General features: G+C 39.7%; 1 protein-coding gene across 4 annotated transcripts in view; it reads right to left on the reverse strand.

Annotated features, from left to right (window-relative positions):
• Nadsyn (NAD synthetase) overlaps positions 1-19,136 on the reverse strand; it is a 110,041-nt gene that overhangs the window by 74,872 nt on the left and 16,033 nt on the right. For all 4 annotated transcript variants that reach the window (XM_070094809.1, XM_070094808.1, XM_070094806.1 and 1 more), the window contains exons 5-6: positions 14,830-14,975; positions 9,204-9,364 (exon numbers count right to left, since the gene is read on the reverse strand). In XM_070094809.1, coding sequence (XP_069950910.1) covers positions 9,204-9,364; positions 14,830-14,975 — 307 coding nt within the window. The remainder of the gene's footprint in view (positions 1-9,203; positions 9,365-14,829; positions 14,976-19,136) is intronic.

Below are 19,136 nucleotides of genomic sequence, written 5' to 3' on the forward strand. Positions count from 1 at the left end.
AATTATCTAATTTGCCTGAAATCCTTTGCATAACAAGCGGCTTTCTATACAAAAGTATGTCATCGATGTCAGCTAGGCCTGTATACCTCGTACATGTACTTGTAGAAAAGTATATTATGTTATATATGTCTGCATGCTTTTAGGTATTGAGGTGCTGTCATGTGATTGGCTGATCAGATATTTGCATTAATGAGTAGGTGAACAGGTATACCTAATAAAGTGGCCACTGAGTGCAAATATACTGTACATTTACATAAAATGGGTCAATAAACAATTCACTAATAATTATTTGTACCTCAAAAAAAAAAAAAGCTGGTAAAATAAAAAAATGCTTGAGTATTAATTAATGTAATTATGCATTAGTTAGGTAATAAGGACTGAAGCAAGAATATTAATTTAACCCCTTAACTGTCCAAATGTAGATCTATGTTCTCTCGCCCAGCGCTCCGAATATTTTGGAAAAAAAAATCTTTTTTTTTTATTTTTTTTAAATAAAGAGGACATTTTTTACATGAATGTAAAAAAAAATTAGTCAGTACTTACGGAGATATAAGGCTGCAAAGTCACCATTTGTCGCCCACCTGACAGCAACATGAAGCACTGTTGCTTGCAGAAGTGTTGCCGATATACCTTTTTTTTTTCTCATTTTTTAAACTGTATAATTTTTATGTTCTGATAATTACAATTTGTAGTAGTTCTTGTGATTTCATAGCTAATGTTTATTCTGACACTAATACGTATTAGGTAATGAAATAGTACTCAAATAGTCACAAACACAGTAACAGGTGAACATTTTCACCTGTATTTATAGGTCCCAGCAATGTTTTGGATATCCAGGAGTATATATAATAATAATAATAATAATAATAATAATAATAATAATAATAATAATAATAATAAATAATAATAAGCCTCCTTGAAGCACGGTGTAAGACGAGTGTCACTCCACTGCTGACAGTGCAGCAGTGGTGACATTTGATAAGTGCACGCTGCATTGGCTTTATTTGTTTTCACTATTACACATAAACATGTCTGTCTGCCTGTCTGTGTCTAGCTCTCTGTCTGTCTGTGTTTAGTTCACTGTTTGTCTCTGCTTATCTGTCTTTCTGTCTCTGTCTGCTTGTCTTTCTTTGTCTCTCTGCTTTTCTCTCTCTCTCTCTCTCTCTCTCTCTCTCTCTCTCTCTCTCTCTCTCTCTCTCTCTCTCTCTCTCTCTCTCTCTCTCTCTCTCTCTCTCTCTCTCTCTCTCTCTCTCTCTCTCTCTCTCTCTCTCTCTCTCTCTCTCTCTCTCTCTCTCTCTCTCTCTCTCTCTTTCTCTCTCTCTCTCTCTCTCTCTCTCTCTCTCTCTCTCTCTCTCTCTCTCTCTCTCTCTCTTTCTCTCTTTCTCTCTCTCTCTCTCTTTCTCTCTTTCTCTCTCTCTCTCTCTCTCTCTCTTTCTCTCTTTCTCTCTCTCTCTCTCTCTCTCTCTCTCTCTCTCTCTCTCTCTCAGAGAGAGCCACTCATGAACCAACAGATATTACACATGGCACAGTCATCATGTTTGATTCCTGAGCAAGTGTAAATACGTATTACTTGCCAGTCATGCTTACTATGCATTATATCTACAAGCACAGTATAGCACTTTGCCTGGATTTTTTGGTTATCCTAGGTAATTCACTATGTATAATTGTATTTATGTGTACTTGTGAGACAGATAGATAGACAGACAGAGACAGATATAGACAGATGGAGACAGAGACAGCCAAAGTCAATCAGCCAGCCAAAGTCAGTCAGCCAGTGTTACGGCCCCCTACCAAACTAGCGGTTAAATTATTAACCTGCTGGCCGGCAGTACCAAGGGTACGTCACCAAACCCAATGTGGGGACGGCTGAGCCGGCCTTAGAGGCAGTAAGTACCTGAACACCTCACGGTACGCATCTAAGCAGTAACTACCAGAACACCTTACGGTAGACATCTACTGGCAGTAGAGTATTCGTCTGACCATTTTATTATAGTATATATCTACTGGCGTTAGAGGAAGCGCTCACCGCAGCTCACTGAGTCTGCTGGCCTCAGTTACTTAACAGCCGCATTCAGTGAGCTTGCAGCATGGTGTTCTGCAAACACTATTTATCAACTGGTCTTGAAGGCAGTAGGAAGTACTCACCAGGCCATCTTACGGTGTGCTTCTGCCGGCCTTAGAGAGTATTTATAGGATTACCAGGTGATGTCTGCGGACTCACCGCCTACGCTGGTCAACTGTGGGCCGGAGTCATCGGATGCTGTTTTAGTGGGACACCACATGAAGAAAAGGTTGGAGTGTGACACTGAACTGGGCTAGGACAGTAGTGTGACACTTAAGCAAGTATGATGGAGTGTAACACTGAGATATGCTATAGGACCGTAGTGGAACACTGAGAAGAAAAGGGTGTCGTGTGACACTAAAGAAGATATGGTTGTAGTGTACATTGAATAGTGTCATGTGACTGGCCTCGAGAAAGACGCTGTGTGAGTGTGTAGCAGGGTGTCAAGGATGACACAGTAGTGTATGATGCAGAGAAAAGGGTGTCGTGTGACACGGAGAGTAGAAGTGTCATTACGCAGAGAAAAGGGTGTCAAGGGACACAGCTGAGATGGAGCGTCATTAAACGGATAAGTGTCATGTAACACAGGGAGCGTCACAACTCGGATATAAGTGTCGTGTGAGACACAGAGCGTCATAAGGGTGTCATGAGACACGAAGTTGATCGTAATTTATTATTGTAAATGTTATTTATAATTTATTATTTTAGCCTCGGTGGGAGATGGCCGACTTGTTGAAAAAAAAAAAAATATATATATATATATATATATATATATATATATATATATATATATATATATATATATATATATATATATATATATATTATATATATATATATATATATATATATATATATATATATATATATATATATAGTGACACAGTAGTGTCAAGAGAGTTGTACCCTGTGTATGGTCAGGAATTATTTATTATTTTAGATGCTAATTATAATTTATTATTGTAACATGTATATATTATCAGATGTTTATTAGTTTAAATACCTCTAGACCAATGATTGTGTTTTTTATATAATATTAAAGATTAATTTATTTTAACGTGTATTTATGTATCCCGAACTCTATTACAAAATGAGAAATCCACCATCTAAAAATCACTTTTTTTGTAATAGCCAGCCAAGCCAGCCACCAGCCAGTCAGCCAGCCAGCCGGCCAGCCAGTCAGCTGAACATGTATTGCATGTTCCAGAATTGTTTCTCTTTACTTAGGGCATAGGTTATGAGACGTTCTGGCAGGATGACACTACCAGTGGTACCAAAATTGAAAGGGTGTTGCACAAATGTTGAACATGGGTTATTATCAAGGTTTTAAATATTTCCTCGAACACTTGTGGCCACATTCACCTCAACGCCACTAAACTCGGGGTCAACATCAAATTCCTCTTGAAATGGGAGTGTTAACCCTTAAACTGCCCAAACATAGATCTACGTTCACATGCGTAGTGCTCTGACCTTGATTTTCCCCATTCAAAAGCAAGTAAAAAAAAAAACGAAGATCTACGTTCGGAGCCCCCCGCATGTGGACGTAGATCTACGTTTGGACAGTTTAAGGATTAATACTACATGACATCAGTGAATCCCAATCCCAAGTGTTTGCCATGCTGTTTGCTCTAGCTGGTGCTCAATTGAACTGGTACTCCCACAAGGTACAGTGGACCCTCAGTTAACGACATTAATCCATTCCAGAGAGCTTGTCTTTAACTAACTCTGTCATTATCCAAATTAATTTTCCCCATAAGAAATAATGGAAATACAATTAATCCATTCCAGACACCCAAAAGTATTACACAAAATAATTTTTTTACATAAAATATACATTTCCCTACACAGAAAACAATGAGACTTGCAGAATAAATACATTAATAATTAATAAAATGACACTTGCCTTTATTGATGAGTGATGAGATCGGAGGAGGGCAGAGGATGGAGGAGTTTACAATTGTTTGGAAGGGGAATCCCCTTCCATAAGGACTTTAGGTACCAAGTCCTTTTCCAAGGTTACCTCCCTTCTTTGTTTTTTAATGCCACTAGGACCAGCTTGAGAGTCACTGGACTCCTGTCACACCAAAAATCTGTCCAGAGAGCTGGTGTGTCTTTAAGATTTCCCTAAAATGGGACACAACATTGTCATTGTAGATGTTGCCAGCATGGCCTGCAACAGCTGTGTCAGGGTGATGTTCATCCACAAAAGTTTGCACTTCAGTCCACTTTGTACAAATGTCCTTAATCTTTGAAGGTAACTTCTTCCATCTCACTTCCCCCTTCTCTGAAGGAAATTCCTGAGCTGTGGTCTGTTGGTGTTGCACCTCAAGCTCTTGCAGCTCTGTAGTGGTTAGCTCTTCATTGTCGTCCTCCACCAACTCTTCCACAACCTCGCCACTAACCTCCAACCCCATGGACTTCCCCAATGACACAATAGATTCCACAACTGGCATAGGCTCCTCAGGGTTAGCCCCAAACCCATCAAAATCCCTCTCTTGTACACATTGTGGCCACAATTTTCTCCAAGCAGAGTTCAAAGTCCTGCAAGTCACTCCCTCCTAAGCCTTACCTATAAGGTTTATGCAACTGAGGATACTAAAGTGATCTTTCCAGAACTCTCTTAGGGTCAACTCAGTGTCCGAGGTCACTTCAAAACACTTTAGAAACAATGCTTTGGTGTACAGTTTTTCGAAATTTTAAATGACCTGCTGGTCCATGGGCTGGAGGAGAGGAGTGGTGTTAGGGGGCAAAAATTTCACTTTGATGAAACTAAACTCCCCCACAATTCGCTCTTCCAAGTCTGGAGGATGAGCAGGAGCATTGTCCAGTAACAGGAGGCACTGGAATGGCAATTTATTTTCCAGGAGGTATTTTTTCACACTGGGCCAAACACGTCATAGAACCAATCGAGGAAAATGTCCCTAGTGACCCATGCCTTACTGTTTGCTCACCACATCACACACAATTTAGTTTGATGACACTGTTTTTCTTGAACACTCCAGGAGTTTCAGAGTGATACACAAGTAAAGGCTTTACTTTGCAATCCCCACTAGCATTACTACAAAACATAAGAGTTAGCCTGTCTTTCATAGGCTTATTTCCTGGGAGTGCCTTTTCCTCCTGAGTAATGTAGGTCCTGTTTGGCATTTTCTTCAGAAACAGGCCTGTTCCATCACAAACACTTGTTGGGGTTTTAACTGTTCAGCCTCTATGTACCCCTTAAAGTCCTGCACATATTTTTCAGCCACTTTTTTGTCAGAACTGGCAGCCTCACCATGCCTTATCACACTGTGTATGCCACTACGATTCTTAAATCTCTCAAACCAACCTTTGCTGGCCTTAAATTCACCAATAAGAGCACTAGTTCCAGGCATTTTCTTAATGAGATCATCATGTAACTGCCTTGCCTTTTCACATATAACTGACATATAACTGACAGTGAAACACTATCCTGATAATTGTTTCTCGTTGATCCACACCAACAACAGTCTCTCCACATCAGAACAGAACAGAGGACTCACAGGTAAGGACCCACTAGGGGCAAGGGGCAAGTGGGGACAGCTCGAAGAATAGTCGGTGAGAGGAATGTCTTGAGATGAAGAGAGAAGAGTCAGGACTAGACCCAACAGCTAAGCCTTGGAAGCAGACGGAAACAGCAACACAAAAAACAGGAGAACACTCAGTCGTCCGGCTGGCAAGCTATCTGCATCTTGCATTCTTGATGTTAAATAACAAAAAAGGCACAATACCGTGACTGGAACGATACACAAAAAACCCGCACATAAAAGAGAGAAGCTTACGATGACGTTTCGGTCCGACTTGGACCATTGACAAAGTCACACTAACCAGAGGTGGAGCAGGACGGTTATATATAGGTAGGAAGAGGGGGTGGTGGTAGTAGTAGTAGTAGTACAAGAGTTGTATATAATACCGACAAGATGAAATTAAGACACATGCACAACACCTGGGCATCCCCATCATAGACGTTTCACCATCCAGCCAGCCACTGGATGGCGAAACGTCCACAACAGAGACAACCAGACGCCGCACATGTGGTTAGTGTGACTTTGTCAATGGTCCAAGTCGGACCGAAACGTCGTCGTAAGCTTCTCTCTTTTATGTGCGGGTTTTTTGTGTATTCTTGATGTTGATTGGCGGCTGGCAGAAATTAGAGGCGTGGTCAAGGGAGGCTAGCTTCTTGATTGGTCAGGTGTCGTTGAAGTGTGAGTCAGGAGTTACATCATTTCTTCAGTGTTGGAGGCATTCCTTATGTTGTGCAGTTGTTGGGAGGAAACGATGAGTAGTCTTGTAATCTTGGGTCAAAATGCTGGGTCGGCTTGTAACTGATCACAGGTCATCTTGAGTGCCGTGAAGGAGCAATGGGTTCCTTTACGATTTGTAAACTTGACTGTTCTGTCGACTAATTTCTCATACAAAGTGTCGACATTCATGGTGGGTTCTTGGTCAGAAGTCGTATAAAAAGTTATATCTTTCCAGTGCAGGTATTGATCTCGGTGTTGGTCTTCTGTATTAATACGTCGAGTGATGACTGGTGAGGTTTTTGTTGGTGGTTGCAGCATTGATGGTTCATTCAATGTTGGTGTCTCCGCTACAGAGTGTATAGAAGACTGTGGTGGAATCGTGGCTTCTGATTGGTTCATTTGTGTAGTGGTGAGTGGAGGCGAAGGAATGATATTGACGCCGCCACAACGAGCCAATCGACAAATAGGAGGTGTAGTGCTGTTTTGGATGTTATCAGGTGAATATTGATTGGAGGATTCAAAAGAGGATGCGTCATCGTTATCAATTATTAATTCCTTCAAGTCATCTGGCGCTTCAAAACTGATGATCTTCGGGATTATTTTCAAAATCTCAGCTGATGGTGGACTTGCAGGGAAGTTAAATGATGGCATGTTGTTAAGTGCAAGGAGTTCATTAATAGGCGTGTTGGAAGAGCCAGGTTTCGCAGCATTTTGCATGTGAGCAAACATCATGCAGTAATAAAATTTGGTAGAGATATCGTCTGGTGGTGGTGGTGCTGTGAGAGGTGGTGGAGACGACTGTTGATTGGCTTGTAGAGTAGATGCTTGAAGTAATTTTGTAGTGTCTGCTTGTAACTTTGCAATTGCGGCATACGTTGGTTTGTTAGTAGGTTTTTTCTTTGCTGCATCTTGTGTTTTCTTCATAATATCCTTTCTTGTAGGACATTTTGCTGCCAGTGTATGGTGATCATTACTTTTGCAGTTTAAACATGCTGGTTGTGTTGGAGTAGCAGCGGTACAGGAACTGAAGGTGTGTCCCTCACTACCACATGTAGTGCAGAACTTCTTGTCTTTTACTGGACATGCTTTGGTGGTGTGAAGATAAGAATAGCAGTTCCAGCAAGGTTGGATGTAGTGGTATCTCTCTGCTTCTATGTAGGTGGGACTGATGTAGTAGTAGTAAACAGCAAGACCTTCGTTCAGAGCAGTGGCAGCCATGTTCACGTCGGTAAAGGTGACCTTGAGCATAGACAATGCATTCGGGATTTTGGTAATGCTGTCAACAGTAGCCCAAGTATTTTGAGTTTCTATAGATGACTTGAGTTCATCAATTAGTCGAGAGGTCAGAATCTTATCCAGTTTTTTCAGGAATACTGATTTCCTTGCCCTGAGGGCAGATGATGATGTAACAGTAAACCCTTGAGCAGTAAGAGTAGTGGTGGCTTCTGTAGTAAGCAACTTCTCTGCTTCAGCATCATCGTGACACACAACAATGAATGCTTCTTTGAGTGATAAAATAGAGTTGGATTTTACAAGCAATGCTCCCTGCACAACAGTTGCAAGAGCAAGCTTCGTTGAATCATCAACGGCACCACTTTTTGGCTTGATCTTTACACGATTTGCATAGCTCATTGTGCAAGTCAAGGCGAAGACAACACTGGTAAAGGTTCCCCTCCCCAACGGGGATCGTAGGGAGACTGAGTAAGTAAGGAGAGCTGCAATGACCTGCCGAGGCAAGAGTTAAAAGTAGAATCTCTTCTCCACATCTTCGAGTATTTGCGATCTCTGTTTCGTAAGCACATTTGCACCTTTCACAACAACAGCTTCCTTGATTGCCTTTTTGTTGGCCAAGATAGTAGCGATGGTTGTATGGGGTTTATTATACAACCTGGCCAGCTTGGAGACACGCACTCCACTTTCATATTTTGCAATGATCTCTTTCTTGAATTCAATAGTATTTCTCACCCTCTTTACCACAGGGCTGGCACTAGAAGCTTTCTTTGGGCCCATGGTGGTTTATTTAGCAGTTACCAGCACTAAAAACAATGGAAAAATACAAAATGTATCGCATGTATGTGTGGAATTGTCCTCACTGGCTTGTAAACAATGGCACACTGGCTGTACATGGAGTGGCCGGGCTGCTCAGGCTGCACAGACACGTTTGAGACTAATGACTTTAACCGAGTTCTTTGTCGTTAACTTAGTCAATATTTAGGTGCAAAAAGTGTCATTATCCGATGATATCGTTAACTGAGGGTCCAGATTTTTTTAATACTGCATACACCGAGTGTTAAGACCCATTCTATGCTGACCAGGCATCTCAGGCCAATCGTGCCAAATTTGGAAGCAGAAAAAATAGAACGTAGATCTACGTTTGGAGTGCTAGCCATAAAAACGTAAATCTACGTTTCAACAGTTAAGGGGTTAAGAGAGATTATAATAATACAGCCTCTCCTCACTTAGCAATATACACTAGTTTACCAATGACTCGGACTTACGATGGGCTCTCTGACCAGTATGCATACCTAAATAATGTATATTAGAGCTGATTTCTTCTACGTATTCTGTTTATTACAATATACAGTCCACTACTGTATAAACATTTAAAAATATTCCAGAAATGTTATAAATGGTGCAAAGATGACAAAAGAATATCAAACATGGATGACATTAACCCACTACCATTATAGTATGCTCCTCACTTAGCAACAAATTTGTTTACTGAAGTGGTCTTAGGAACGGAATTCTGTCGTTAAGTGAGGAGAGGATGTATAGCAAACATAATATAATAAAAATAATATAGCAAAATAATATAATACAACAAAATAATTGAGCAAAAATCTATGAAATAATTAAGCAACCTGGAAATTAAGTCGTACCATCACATCCTCTTTGGTTAGCAAAAAGATAGCAGCCTCCACTCCGGGCTGTTGCAGACATTATGAGATCTCGAGAGACGTAGCCCTTTCTTATCTCTGTGTAGGAGCCTGAGCCATTTACAATTATCTCTGCACCATCCAAAGACATTGGAATGTGAGAACTGCAAAATAAAAATTAGTGTTATCTTTCCTAAAAGACTGACATAATATAAAAAAATCTTTCTTTCTTTCAACGCACCAGCCATATCCCACTGAGGTGGGGTGGCCCAAAAGAAATAACGAAAGTTCCACCTTTTAAATTTAGTAATATATACAGGAGAAGGGGTTACTAGCCCCTTGCTCCCGGCATTTTAGTCGCCTACATAAAATAATATTTAAAAATATTTAAAAATATTTAGAGAGAATGGATCAAAGTAGAATGACATGGAAAGCATTTAAATCTGTAGGAGAAGGAAGGCAGGGTAGGGGTCATCCTCGAAAAGGTTGGAAGGAAGGGGTAAGGGAGGTTTTGTGGGCGAGGGGTTTGGACTTCCAGCAGGCATGCATCAGCGTGTTTGATAGAAGTGAATGGAGACGAATGGTATTTGGGACCTGACGATCTGTTGGAGTGTGAGCAGGGTAATATTTAGTGAAGGGATTCAGGGAAACCGGTTATTTTTATATAGCCGGACTTGAGTCCTGGAAATGGGAAGTACAATGCCTGCACTCTAAAGGAGGGGTTTGGGATATTAGCAGTTTGGAGGGATATGTTGTGTATCTTTATACATATATGCTTCTAAACTGTTGTGTTCTGAGCACCTCTGCAAAAACAGTGATTATGTGTGAGTGACGTGAAAGTGTTGAATGATGATGAAAGTATTTTCTTTTTGGGGATTTTCTTTCTTTTTTGGGTCGCCCTGCCTCGGTGGGAGACGGCCGACTTGTTGAGAAAAAAAAAAAAATTTAATTTGAGAATACATCTAAACTGAAAAGTGCATTATGTGTAAATTTATAGTATAAAAGCAAAAACAGGTCTACAAATGATAAGAAGAAAGGGGGGATTAAAAGTGGCTGGTGTTAGTGGGATTATGAATAAGATTCTGAAAGTAAGTAGGAATACTGTTTTGGAGTGGCTGCTTGGTTGGTTTATTAATATATACATGAAAGAAGGGAAAATACCTAAAAATTGGAAGGAACCATACAAGGTTCCTCTGTGTATAAGGAAAAGAAGAAAGAAAAGAGCAAGAATTATAAGTGAGTAAGTCTGTTAGTAGATATGGTGTTCAAAGTATACAGCAAAATTAAGGTAAGACAAATAGAATTGCAGAAGAATATGAACAGTTTAGGAAGGATAAGAGATGTATATAATGTGTGTTTATATTTGAACAAATATTTGTAAGTAAGCAATGCATTTATGAATTGCAAAAAAGGATAAGATAAGGTGAATTAGAAAGCAGTAAAATAGTGAATGCTGGTGTCGGGAAAAGTACAAGGTTAAATGATAATGAAACAGTATATGCATTATAAGTTGTAATGAATGACTGTCAATGAATCAAGAGAAGAATGGATGGAGACTCAAATTATGGTCCATGCATATAGTAAGCCCAAAACAGTAACCACCCCTACTGTAAGCTCTGTGGCTGAGTGGTTATAGCACTGAGCTTGCTATATGCATGAACCACCATGAGAGTTGCCATCCATTCTTCTGTTTTATATAATGATACTGATATGAAAATACAGCTGGCTCTTTGCAGAAGAAAGTACTTTCAGGAAATTCTGAAGAGAAGTTTTAAAGGTTGGTGTAGGGGAGGTGGGTATTTAAATGAAGGTAAAAGTGAGCATAGACAAGAGAAAGGAGATTTATTTATCTGTCTGCAAATGGCTTCAAGGGTTTTTCTATCCTGGCAGCCTGGCCTTTGACCGGACTTCTTCGTTGATCCCCTGTTCAACCAGGCTGTTGCTGTTAGGGGCATACTGGCCATCATAGCCTGGTTGATCTGGCACTTGGAGGGAAGGAGTATGGAGAGGAGGAAGTGAATGTGTTAGAATTCAAATAAAAAAAAAGAACAGGTGAATTGTAGAGTAGAGGAGTGAAATAAATGTAGGCACTGTGGGAAAAATAACGCTTAAGAATAGAGGCAAAAAAAGAATGCTCAAGAGTATAGTTTACCTGGAGAGGGTTTCAGGGGTCAATGCCCCCACAGCCCAGTCTGAGACCAGGCCTCATGGTGGATCAGGGTCTGATCAACCAGGCTGCTACTGCTGGCTGCACACAAGCTTATGTACGAACCACAGCCCAGTTGGTCAGGTACTGACTTTAGGTGCCTGTCCAGTGCCTTCTTGAAAACAGCCAAGGGTCTATTGGTAATCCCCCTTATGTATGCTGGGAGGCAATTGAACAGTCTTGGGCCCCAGACACTTACTGTGTTGTCTCTCTGTGTACTCATGGCACCCCTGCTTTTCATTGGGGGAATGTTGAATCTCCTGCCAAGTCTTTTGCTTTCATAGGGAGTGATTTTCGTGTGCAGGTTTGGTACCAATCCCTCCAGGACCTTCCAAATGTATATTATCATGTATCTCTCTCGCCTGCATTCGAAGGAATACAGATCAAGGACCCTCAACTGTTCCCAGTGGTTTAGGTGCCTTACCATACTTGTGTGGCGTGAATGTTCTTTGTACACTCTCCAGGTCTGCAATGTCGCCAGCCTTGAAGGGGGCTGTTAGCATACAGCAGTATTCCAGCCTAGAGAGCACAAGCGATTTGAAGAGAATCATGGGCTTGGAGTCCCTAGTTTTGAAGGTTCTCATTATCCATCTTATCATTTTCCTAGCAGATGATGTAGATACATTGTTGTAGTCTCTGAAGGCGAGATCCTCTGACATTATCACTCCCAGGTCCTTCACATTACTTTTCCGCTCTATTGCATGGTTAGAATTTGTTGTATACCCTGATACATTCTTAATTTCTTCAAGTTTCCCATATCAGAGAAGTTGAAATTTCTCCTCATTGAACTTCATATAGTTTTGAGTGGCCCATTCAAAGATTTGGTTGATGTCCGCTTGGAGTCTCGCAGTGTCTTTGATGGAGGTCACTGTCATGGTAATCCGGGTGTCATCCGCAAAGGAAGACACGGAGCTATGGCTTACATCTCTGTCTATGTCAGGATTGAGGATGAGGAATAGAACGCAAGCGAGTACTGTGCCTTGTGAAACAGAGCTTTTTACCGTGGCTGCCTGGGACTTTACTCTGTTTACTATTACTCTTTGTGTTCTATTTGTCAGGAAGTTGTTGATCCATCTACCAACTTTTCCTGTTATTCCTTTATCACGCATTTTGTGTGTCATTACGCAATGGTCACACTTGTCGAAAGCTTTTGCAAAGTCTGTGTATACAGTAGACCATCATATAGCATGGTAGTTACATTCCTGAAAAATGCCGTGTTAGGTAAAATCGTGTTAGATGAACTGAAGAACTTATGGGAAAAATAGGGTTACGTTCCTGGGAGCCCCCAAAAGCCAAACAACTTTATTTTTAGGTCTCCACATCTTACAAAAATAAAAGTGAAAATGTAGTTTTAGTTCATTGCTGTTATGTATAGTGTTGTTTTTACTGCTTAAGACTACAAATGCAACAGAAATAATAGTATGCCTTATCTTAAATTGTGGGTGCTGGTGTTTGCAGATGATTGTGAAGAGAGTGGAGAGTTATGCTGTGGCCCTACTGGGCTGAGGTGGATGGTAGAGGTTTTGGTACTGAAGGCGATGGTTGTACTGGAATATCTAACTTCAAGTCATGCAGTCAGTCAAGTCACTCAGTAAGTCAGTCAAGTCACTCAGTAAGTCGGTCAAGTCACTCAGTAAGTCAGTCAAGTCACTCAGTAAGTCAGTCAAGTCACTCAGTAAGTCAGTCAAGTCACTCAGTAAGTCAGTCAGTCATTCAGTCACAAACTCATGTTTACCTCTTTTTCTGTGTACAAAGTAACACTTTATTACGGCTACAGGTTATCTCGTCTAATATCTTTGTTTCTTTGTTAATTCTAAGACTTAAGTGCTTATGCCTCTTCATGCCACTTTCAGCAACACTGGTATGGCTACTGGGTGTCATGATTGCTTGGCAGATACAGGATATAGTAATTAAAATATAACACAATTCACAAACACAGCTGCCTTGTAGCAGAGAAAGACTGGACTGGGCATGCATGAATTACGAATGCTGGGATGGTGGGGTGGTGTTGGGGAGTGGTAGGGGATGGCGGGAGGGCTCCCTGACTGCTCCACAACAAGGCAGTGCTTGAGCACAAGAGAATTTTTTTTCCTTCCCAAAAACTGAACTGTGTTAAATTATACGACACGTTACATAAAATTGTGCCGCAATTCTTCAATCGTGCAATACCCAAATCGTGCTAAATACACTCATGCTAAATGATGGTCTACTGTACTACATCTGTATTTTGTTTATCCTCTACAGCATCGAAGACCTTGTCATAATGGTCCAGTAGCTGGGACAGGCAGGAGCAACCTGCTCTAAACCCGTGTTGCCCCTGGGTTGTGTAATTGATGAGTATCTAGGTGGTTGGCTATCTTGCTTCTTAGAACCCTCTCAAAGATTTTTATGATATGGGATGTTAGTGTTATTGGTCTGTAGTTCTTTGCAATTGCTTTACTGCCACCTTTGTGGAGTGGGGCTGTGTCTGTTGTTTTTAGTGTGTGTGGGATGACCCCTGTGTCCATGCTCCCTCTCCATAAAATGCCGAAGTCACGCGATAGGGAAATAATGTAGCTGCACAGTAGCTGCATTATGCAGAAGTTATTTAAATCAAAAGAAGAAAATAATTTTATTTTTATTATTTGAAAGAAATGAAAGAGCATCAAAAGAGTGACTGACTTGCACTGTTCATTTAAGATTTGAAAGATATTGAAATGATGATGATCAAGAGTTAGAGAGAGTAGTATAGATACAGATACAGGAGGGTGTCACTTTACAGCATTTCACTAATGCAGCAGTTTTCAATTATACCCATTCACTTATTCAGGCTACCTACAATAAATATGTTCACGACTCACTATAAGCAATGTACGAAAATATTTTAAGGCAAGTAATGCGTGTACTGTTCTGCATATGCAGTTTTAGACCTAGTTTTATTGTTCATATAATATATGATAGTGTAAACATGTTATCAGGCTTTTATGTATATGCATTTGAATGTGAAAAAAGATTATGCTTCACTTTACAGTGGTAGCCCGGAACCTAACCTGCTGTATAAGCAGGACCCGCCTGCATCTGTTAGTGTTGAACTTAGCAGAAGAATACATGTACAGCATAATAAAAATGCTGCAAAATTACTACTAATATCTTAAAAAGCTGTTGTTCACATTTTAAAACCTACAAAAACATTAATTATAAAGAATAAATTTTCAGTGAATTTCTGAATATGGAGTAGATACAAAATTTCATAAACATTTGCACAAGTCTAACAGTCCTCTTACTGCATAGTACAGATGGTATTAATGTAATAAATGCAAAAATAAGTTGATGATGAATAATGAAAAATAAAAAGAATCCTTTTTCTTATTATAGTTAAGAAACTTCAACTAATGATAGAGATTATAATAAGTAGTAATAATAAGAGGAAGTCCTGAACCGTACCTTTCTGGATTCCAAAGTTCCTCACAAATTTCATAGCCAATGCAGGTGTCTCTTGTGGCAATAAGTGCCTCACCAAATGGCACAGTGATCTGTCCTGTTTGTCTGCTTATCATTCTTGGCAAATAGTAATCCTCCACTTGACGGCTCTGAATGATACAGACGTGTAAATGTACAGCATTAATATAAAAAGTACACAAATACAGGTTGACCATCACTAATCAGGCATCATCAGGTCCTGTAGGCTGCCAGATTAGTGATTTTGCTGGATTACAGAGGGGTTAGGTTAAAATACAGTGGTACCTTGACTTACAAGTGCCCCAACTTACGAGTTTTCCGAGTTACGAGCTGTCATTCAAGTCAATTTTTTGCTTTGAATTGCAAGCCAAAATCTGAGTTACGAGCGAGCTTCAGATACGCCACCATTAGTTGGTGCAGCGAACACCACAACAGTGCACATGGTTACCTCACTGTGGAAGCATCTTTCTTGTGTTGTTCTTGCATTTTGTGCAGTTATTTTGCCAAATTTCTGAGATATTCACCCAAAACGTAGGCCGGTTTCCTGACTCAGGGAAAAAAATTCAGAGAAAATCGCTTTTGTTTCAGTGTTTTCCTTATGAAACTAGCAGTTAGCCTCACAAACACTCCGTTTTCTCTTATAATAAGACCTCAGAAGGGCAAGAATGGGAAGATATGGTCAGAGCAATAATTATTTTTACCTCAGGAGTGGCCGCCACCACCCGTCACATAATGACATTTTATTCATTCTAGAGTATATATCATGTTTCTATGTTATTTATATTGTTTATTATGTCATATTAGATCAATTGTGATGGATAAATAAGCCGCAGAGTTGATATCAGAGTTTTTTTCAACACGTCGGTCGTCTCCCATCGAGGCAAGGTGACCCAAAAAGAAAGAAATTCCCCAAAAAAAGAAAATACTTTCATCGTCATTCAACACTTTCACCTCACTCATACATAATCACTGTCTTTGCAGAGGCACTCATATATGACAGTTCTATTGAAGTACTGAAGTATTTTCTCTTGCTTCCTGAGAGCCAGGAATTCTGCTCTAACGGATTAATGGCATTTCCATTAATTCCAATGAGGAAAACTGATTTGATATACGAGCAAATTGAGTTATGAGCTAGGTCACAGAACAAATTAAACTCGTAAGTCAAGGTACCACTGTACACTTAACCTCACAGCAATATTTAATCATTGGAGATTTTACCCACTTTACGCCCTATTTTTGGCCCATTCCATTGTTCCAATCTACCAAACTCAGCTATTTTGCTAGTACGTACATGTATTCCTTCCATTCTGTCGAATGAGTACAAGAAAATGCTCATTTACCTATGCCAACTACTTAACCCTTTGACAATTTTGGTCGTATATATACGTCTTACAAGCCACCGTGTTTGACATATATATACTCATAAATTCTAGCGGCTTCAAATCAAGTAGGAGAAAGCTGGTAGGCCCACACGTGAGAGAATGGGTCTGTGTGGTCAGTGTGCACCATATCAAAAAAATCCTGCAGCATGCAGTGCATAATGAGAAAAAAAAACTTCGACCATTTTTTTTAAAATGCCAAATTTGTGGTCTATTTTCGTATAGTATTTAGGGTTCTATTCTCGTTTTTGTGGTCTCATTTGATAGAATGGAAAACATATTATAGAAATAGAGGTGATTTTGATTGGTTTTACTATGAAAAGAACCTTGAAATGGAGCTCAAAGCAGGGGAAATGTTTGATTTTTGCCGATGTTCAAAAGTAAACAAATGATATAATTTTCCAATAAATGTCCAACTAGCCATTCTAATATGCAGTCATGAATGGGTTGACGTTATTTATACAATTATTTCAATATTGCAGTAGTCTGCATAACAGTAAATCTTCTATTTTTTGTTTGAATAAAAATTCAAAATAGAAAGCAAGAGTAATATCAGAGGGGCCTGGAGATGTGACTGATGAACAAAGAAAATGTTATTTTAGAGCCAGGAATGTCTGCATAGTTCATTCTGGACCCTATTTTGAAATTGTCATATTTTTTAATTTTCATGAAATTGGCCAAATTGCAAATCTCTGACCATGTTATTGGGTAGTTGAAATTGGTAAATGGGCAGTTTCTTGTACTCAATCGATAAAAAAAATGGAGTTCTAAAGAGATAGCTATGAGTTTGGTTGACTGGATCAATGGAATTAGCTAAAAATAGGGCTCAAAGTGGGCGAAATCGCCGATTCGTAAATATCGCCGCGGTCACTAACTTCGCAAGAGCGTAATTCCCTCAGTTTTCCATAAAATTTCGTTCTTTTGGTGTCATTACAATTGGGAAACGATTCTCCATTTCATAAAATAAATTTTTTTTTTTTTTTTGGAAATTTTGCGACACCAGGAGACACCTCAGGATTTGGGGGTTGCAACAGTCAAGGGGTTAATAAAGTGATCAGAAATTAGTAATTTGGCCAATTTCACACAAATTTCAAGAAATGCCAATTTCAAAATAGGGTCCAGAATAAACAATGCAGACATTCCTGGCAAAATATTTTTTCTGTTCATTAGTCATGTCTCCAGGCCCCTCTGATATTACGCTTGCTTTCCATTTTGAATTTTTATTACACAAAAAATAGAAGATTTACTGTTATGCAGACTACTGCATTATTGCAATAATTGTATAAATAATATCAATCATTCGTGACTGCATATTAGACCAGCCAGTTGGACACGCATTGGATGGTGACGTCAATTGTTTACTCATGAACATCAGCAATAATTGAACATTTCCGCTACTTTGAGCTCAATTTCAAGGTGCTTTCCATCGCAAAACCAATCAAAATCATATCTATTTCTGTAATATATCTTTCATTCTATCAAATGAGACCAAGAAAACAAGAATACAACCACAAAAAATACACGAAAATACACCGCAACTTGCTGTTTTACACAAAAACACAGTCTCAGTTTTATCTCATTATGGACTGTGTGCTGCAAGATTTTTTTTATATAGTGTACACTTACCACACAGACCTATTCTCTCATAAGCGGGTCCATATTTACTGGTCACAGCTTATCTGAGTGAGCTGAACTCATGGCAACCGATAGTGGCTTCAAAGAATAACGTAGAGTGTATGTGCTTTACACAACAAGAAGCACTTCTTTTATTTGTTGGAACCATGGCTAGGACTAAAAGTGAGCAGGTTATAACAATAAATGGAGAAAAAGAAATTAGAATGACTTATGCAGGGAGTAGCGCCACCAAATAGTAGTGGCAGGTTGGCGTAGCGACCCAGAAATTTTAAATTATGCTAGTCAAAATTAGTGCCAGATTATTGATTGCTGGATAAGTGATGGCCAACCTGTACCATATTTTCCAAAAGATAAGGTACACTTTTATGCCTTATATGCTCAAGGTCAGGGTTAAGGGGAGTCTTTGGGTCATGCTTAACCCTTTGAGGGTCAAGAGGCCCTCTCCAAAACTCGTTCTCAGGGTCAAAAATTTTTCAAAAGAAAGAAAAAGAATTTTTACATATGAAGCGATAGAGAATCTTTTCCCAATCATAATGACACCAAAAGTATGAAATATGATGGAAAACTTACGGAATTATGCTCTCGCGAAGGTAACGGTCTCAACGATATTTATGCATCGGCGATTTCACTCAATTTGAGCCCTATTTTCGGCCATTTCCAATATTCCAGCCAACTAAAATCATAGCTATTTCGCTAGAACTCATGTACCGTTATGTTACTTTTGTTGTGCGCCTTATATGATGGAAAATATGGTAAATACTTCTAATTTCCAGAAGGTAACTTTTTGCTGATGATACTGTGCTTTTGGGAGATTCTAAAGAAAAGTTGCAAAGGTTAGTGGACGAGTTTGGGAGGGTGTGTAAAGGTAGAAAGTTGAAAGTGAACATAGATAAGAGTAAAGTGATGAGGGTATTAAATGATTTAGATAAAGAGGAGACTGGAGGCAGTGGAAATGTCGTGTCTAAGGGCAATGTGTGGTGTAAATATTATGCAGAGAATTCATAGTGTGGAAATTAGGTGTGGAGTTACTAAAAGTATTAGCCAGAGGGCTGAAGAGTGGTTGTTGAGATGGTTTGGTCATTTAAAGAGAATGGAAGAAAGCAGAATGACTGGGAGAGCTTATAAATTTGTAGATATAGGAAGGCGTGCAGGGGGCGGCCTAGGAAAGGTTGGGGGGAGGGGGAAAGGGAGGTTTTGTCGGAGAGGGGCTTGAACTTACAGCAAGCATGCATGACCATGTTAGATAGGGGTGAATGGAGACAAATGGTTTTGGGAATT

This window comes from Cherax quadricarinatus, chromosome 48, assembly GCF_038502225.1.
Source record: "Cherax quadricarinatus isolate ZL_2023a chromosome 48, ASM3850222v1, whole genome shotgun sequence".
Taxonomy (NCBI): Eukaryota; Metazoa; Arthropoda; class Malacostraca; order Decapoda; family Parastacidae; genus Cherax; species Cherax quadricarinatus.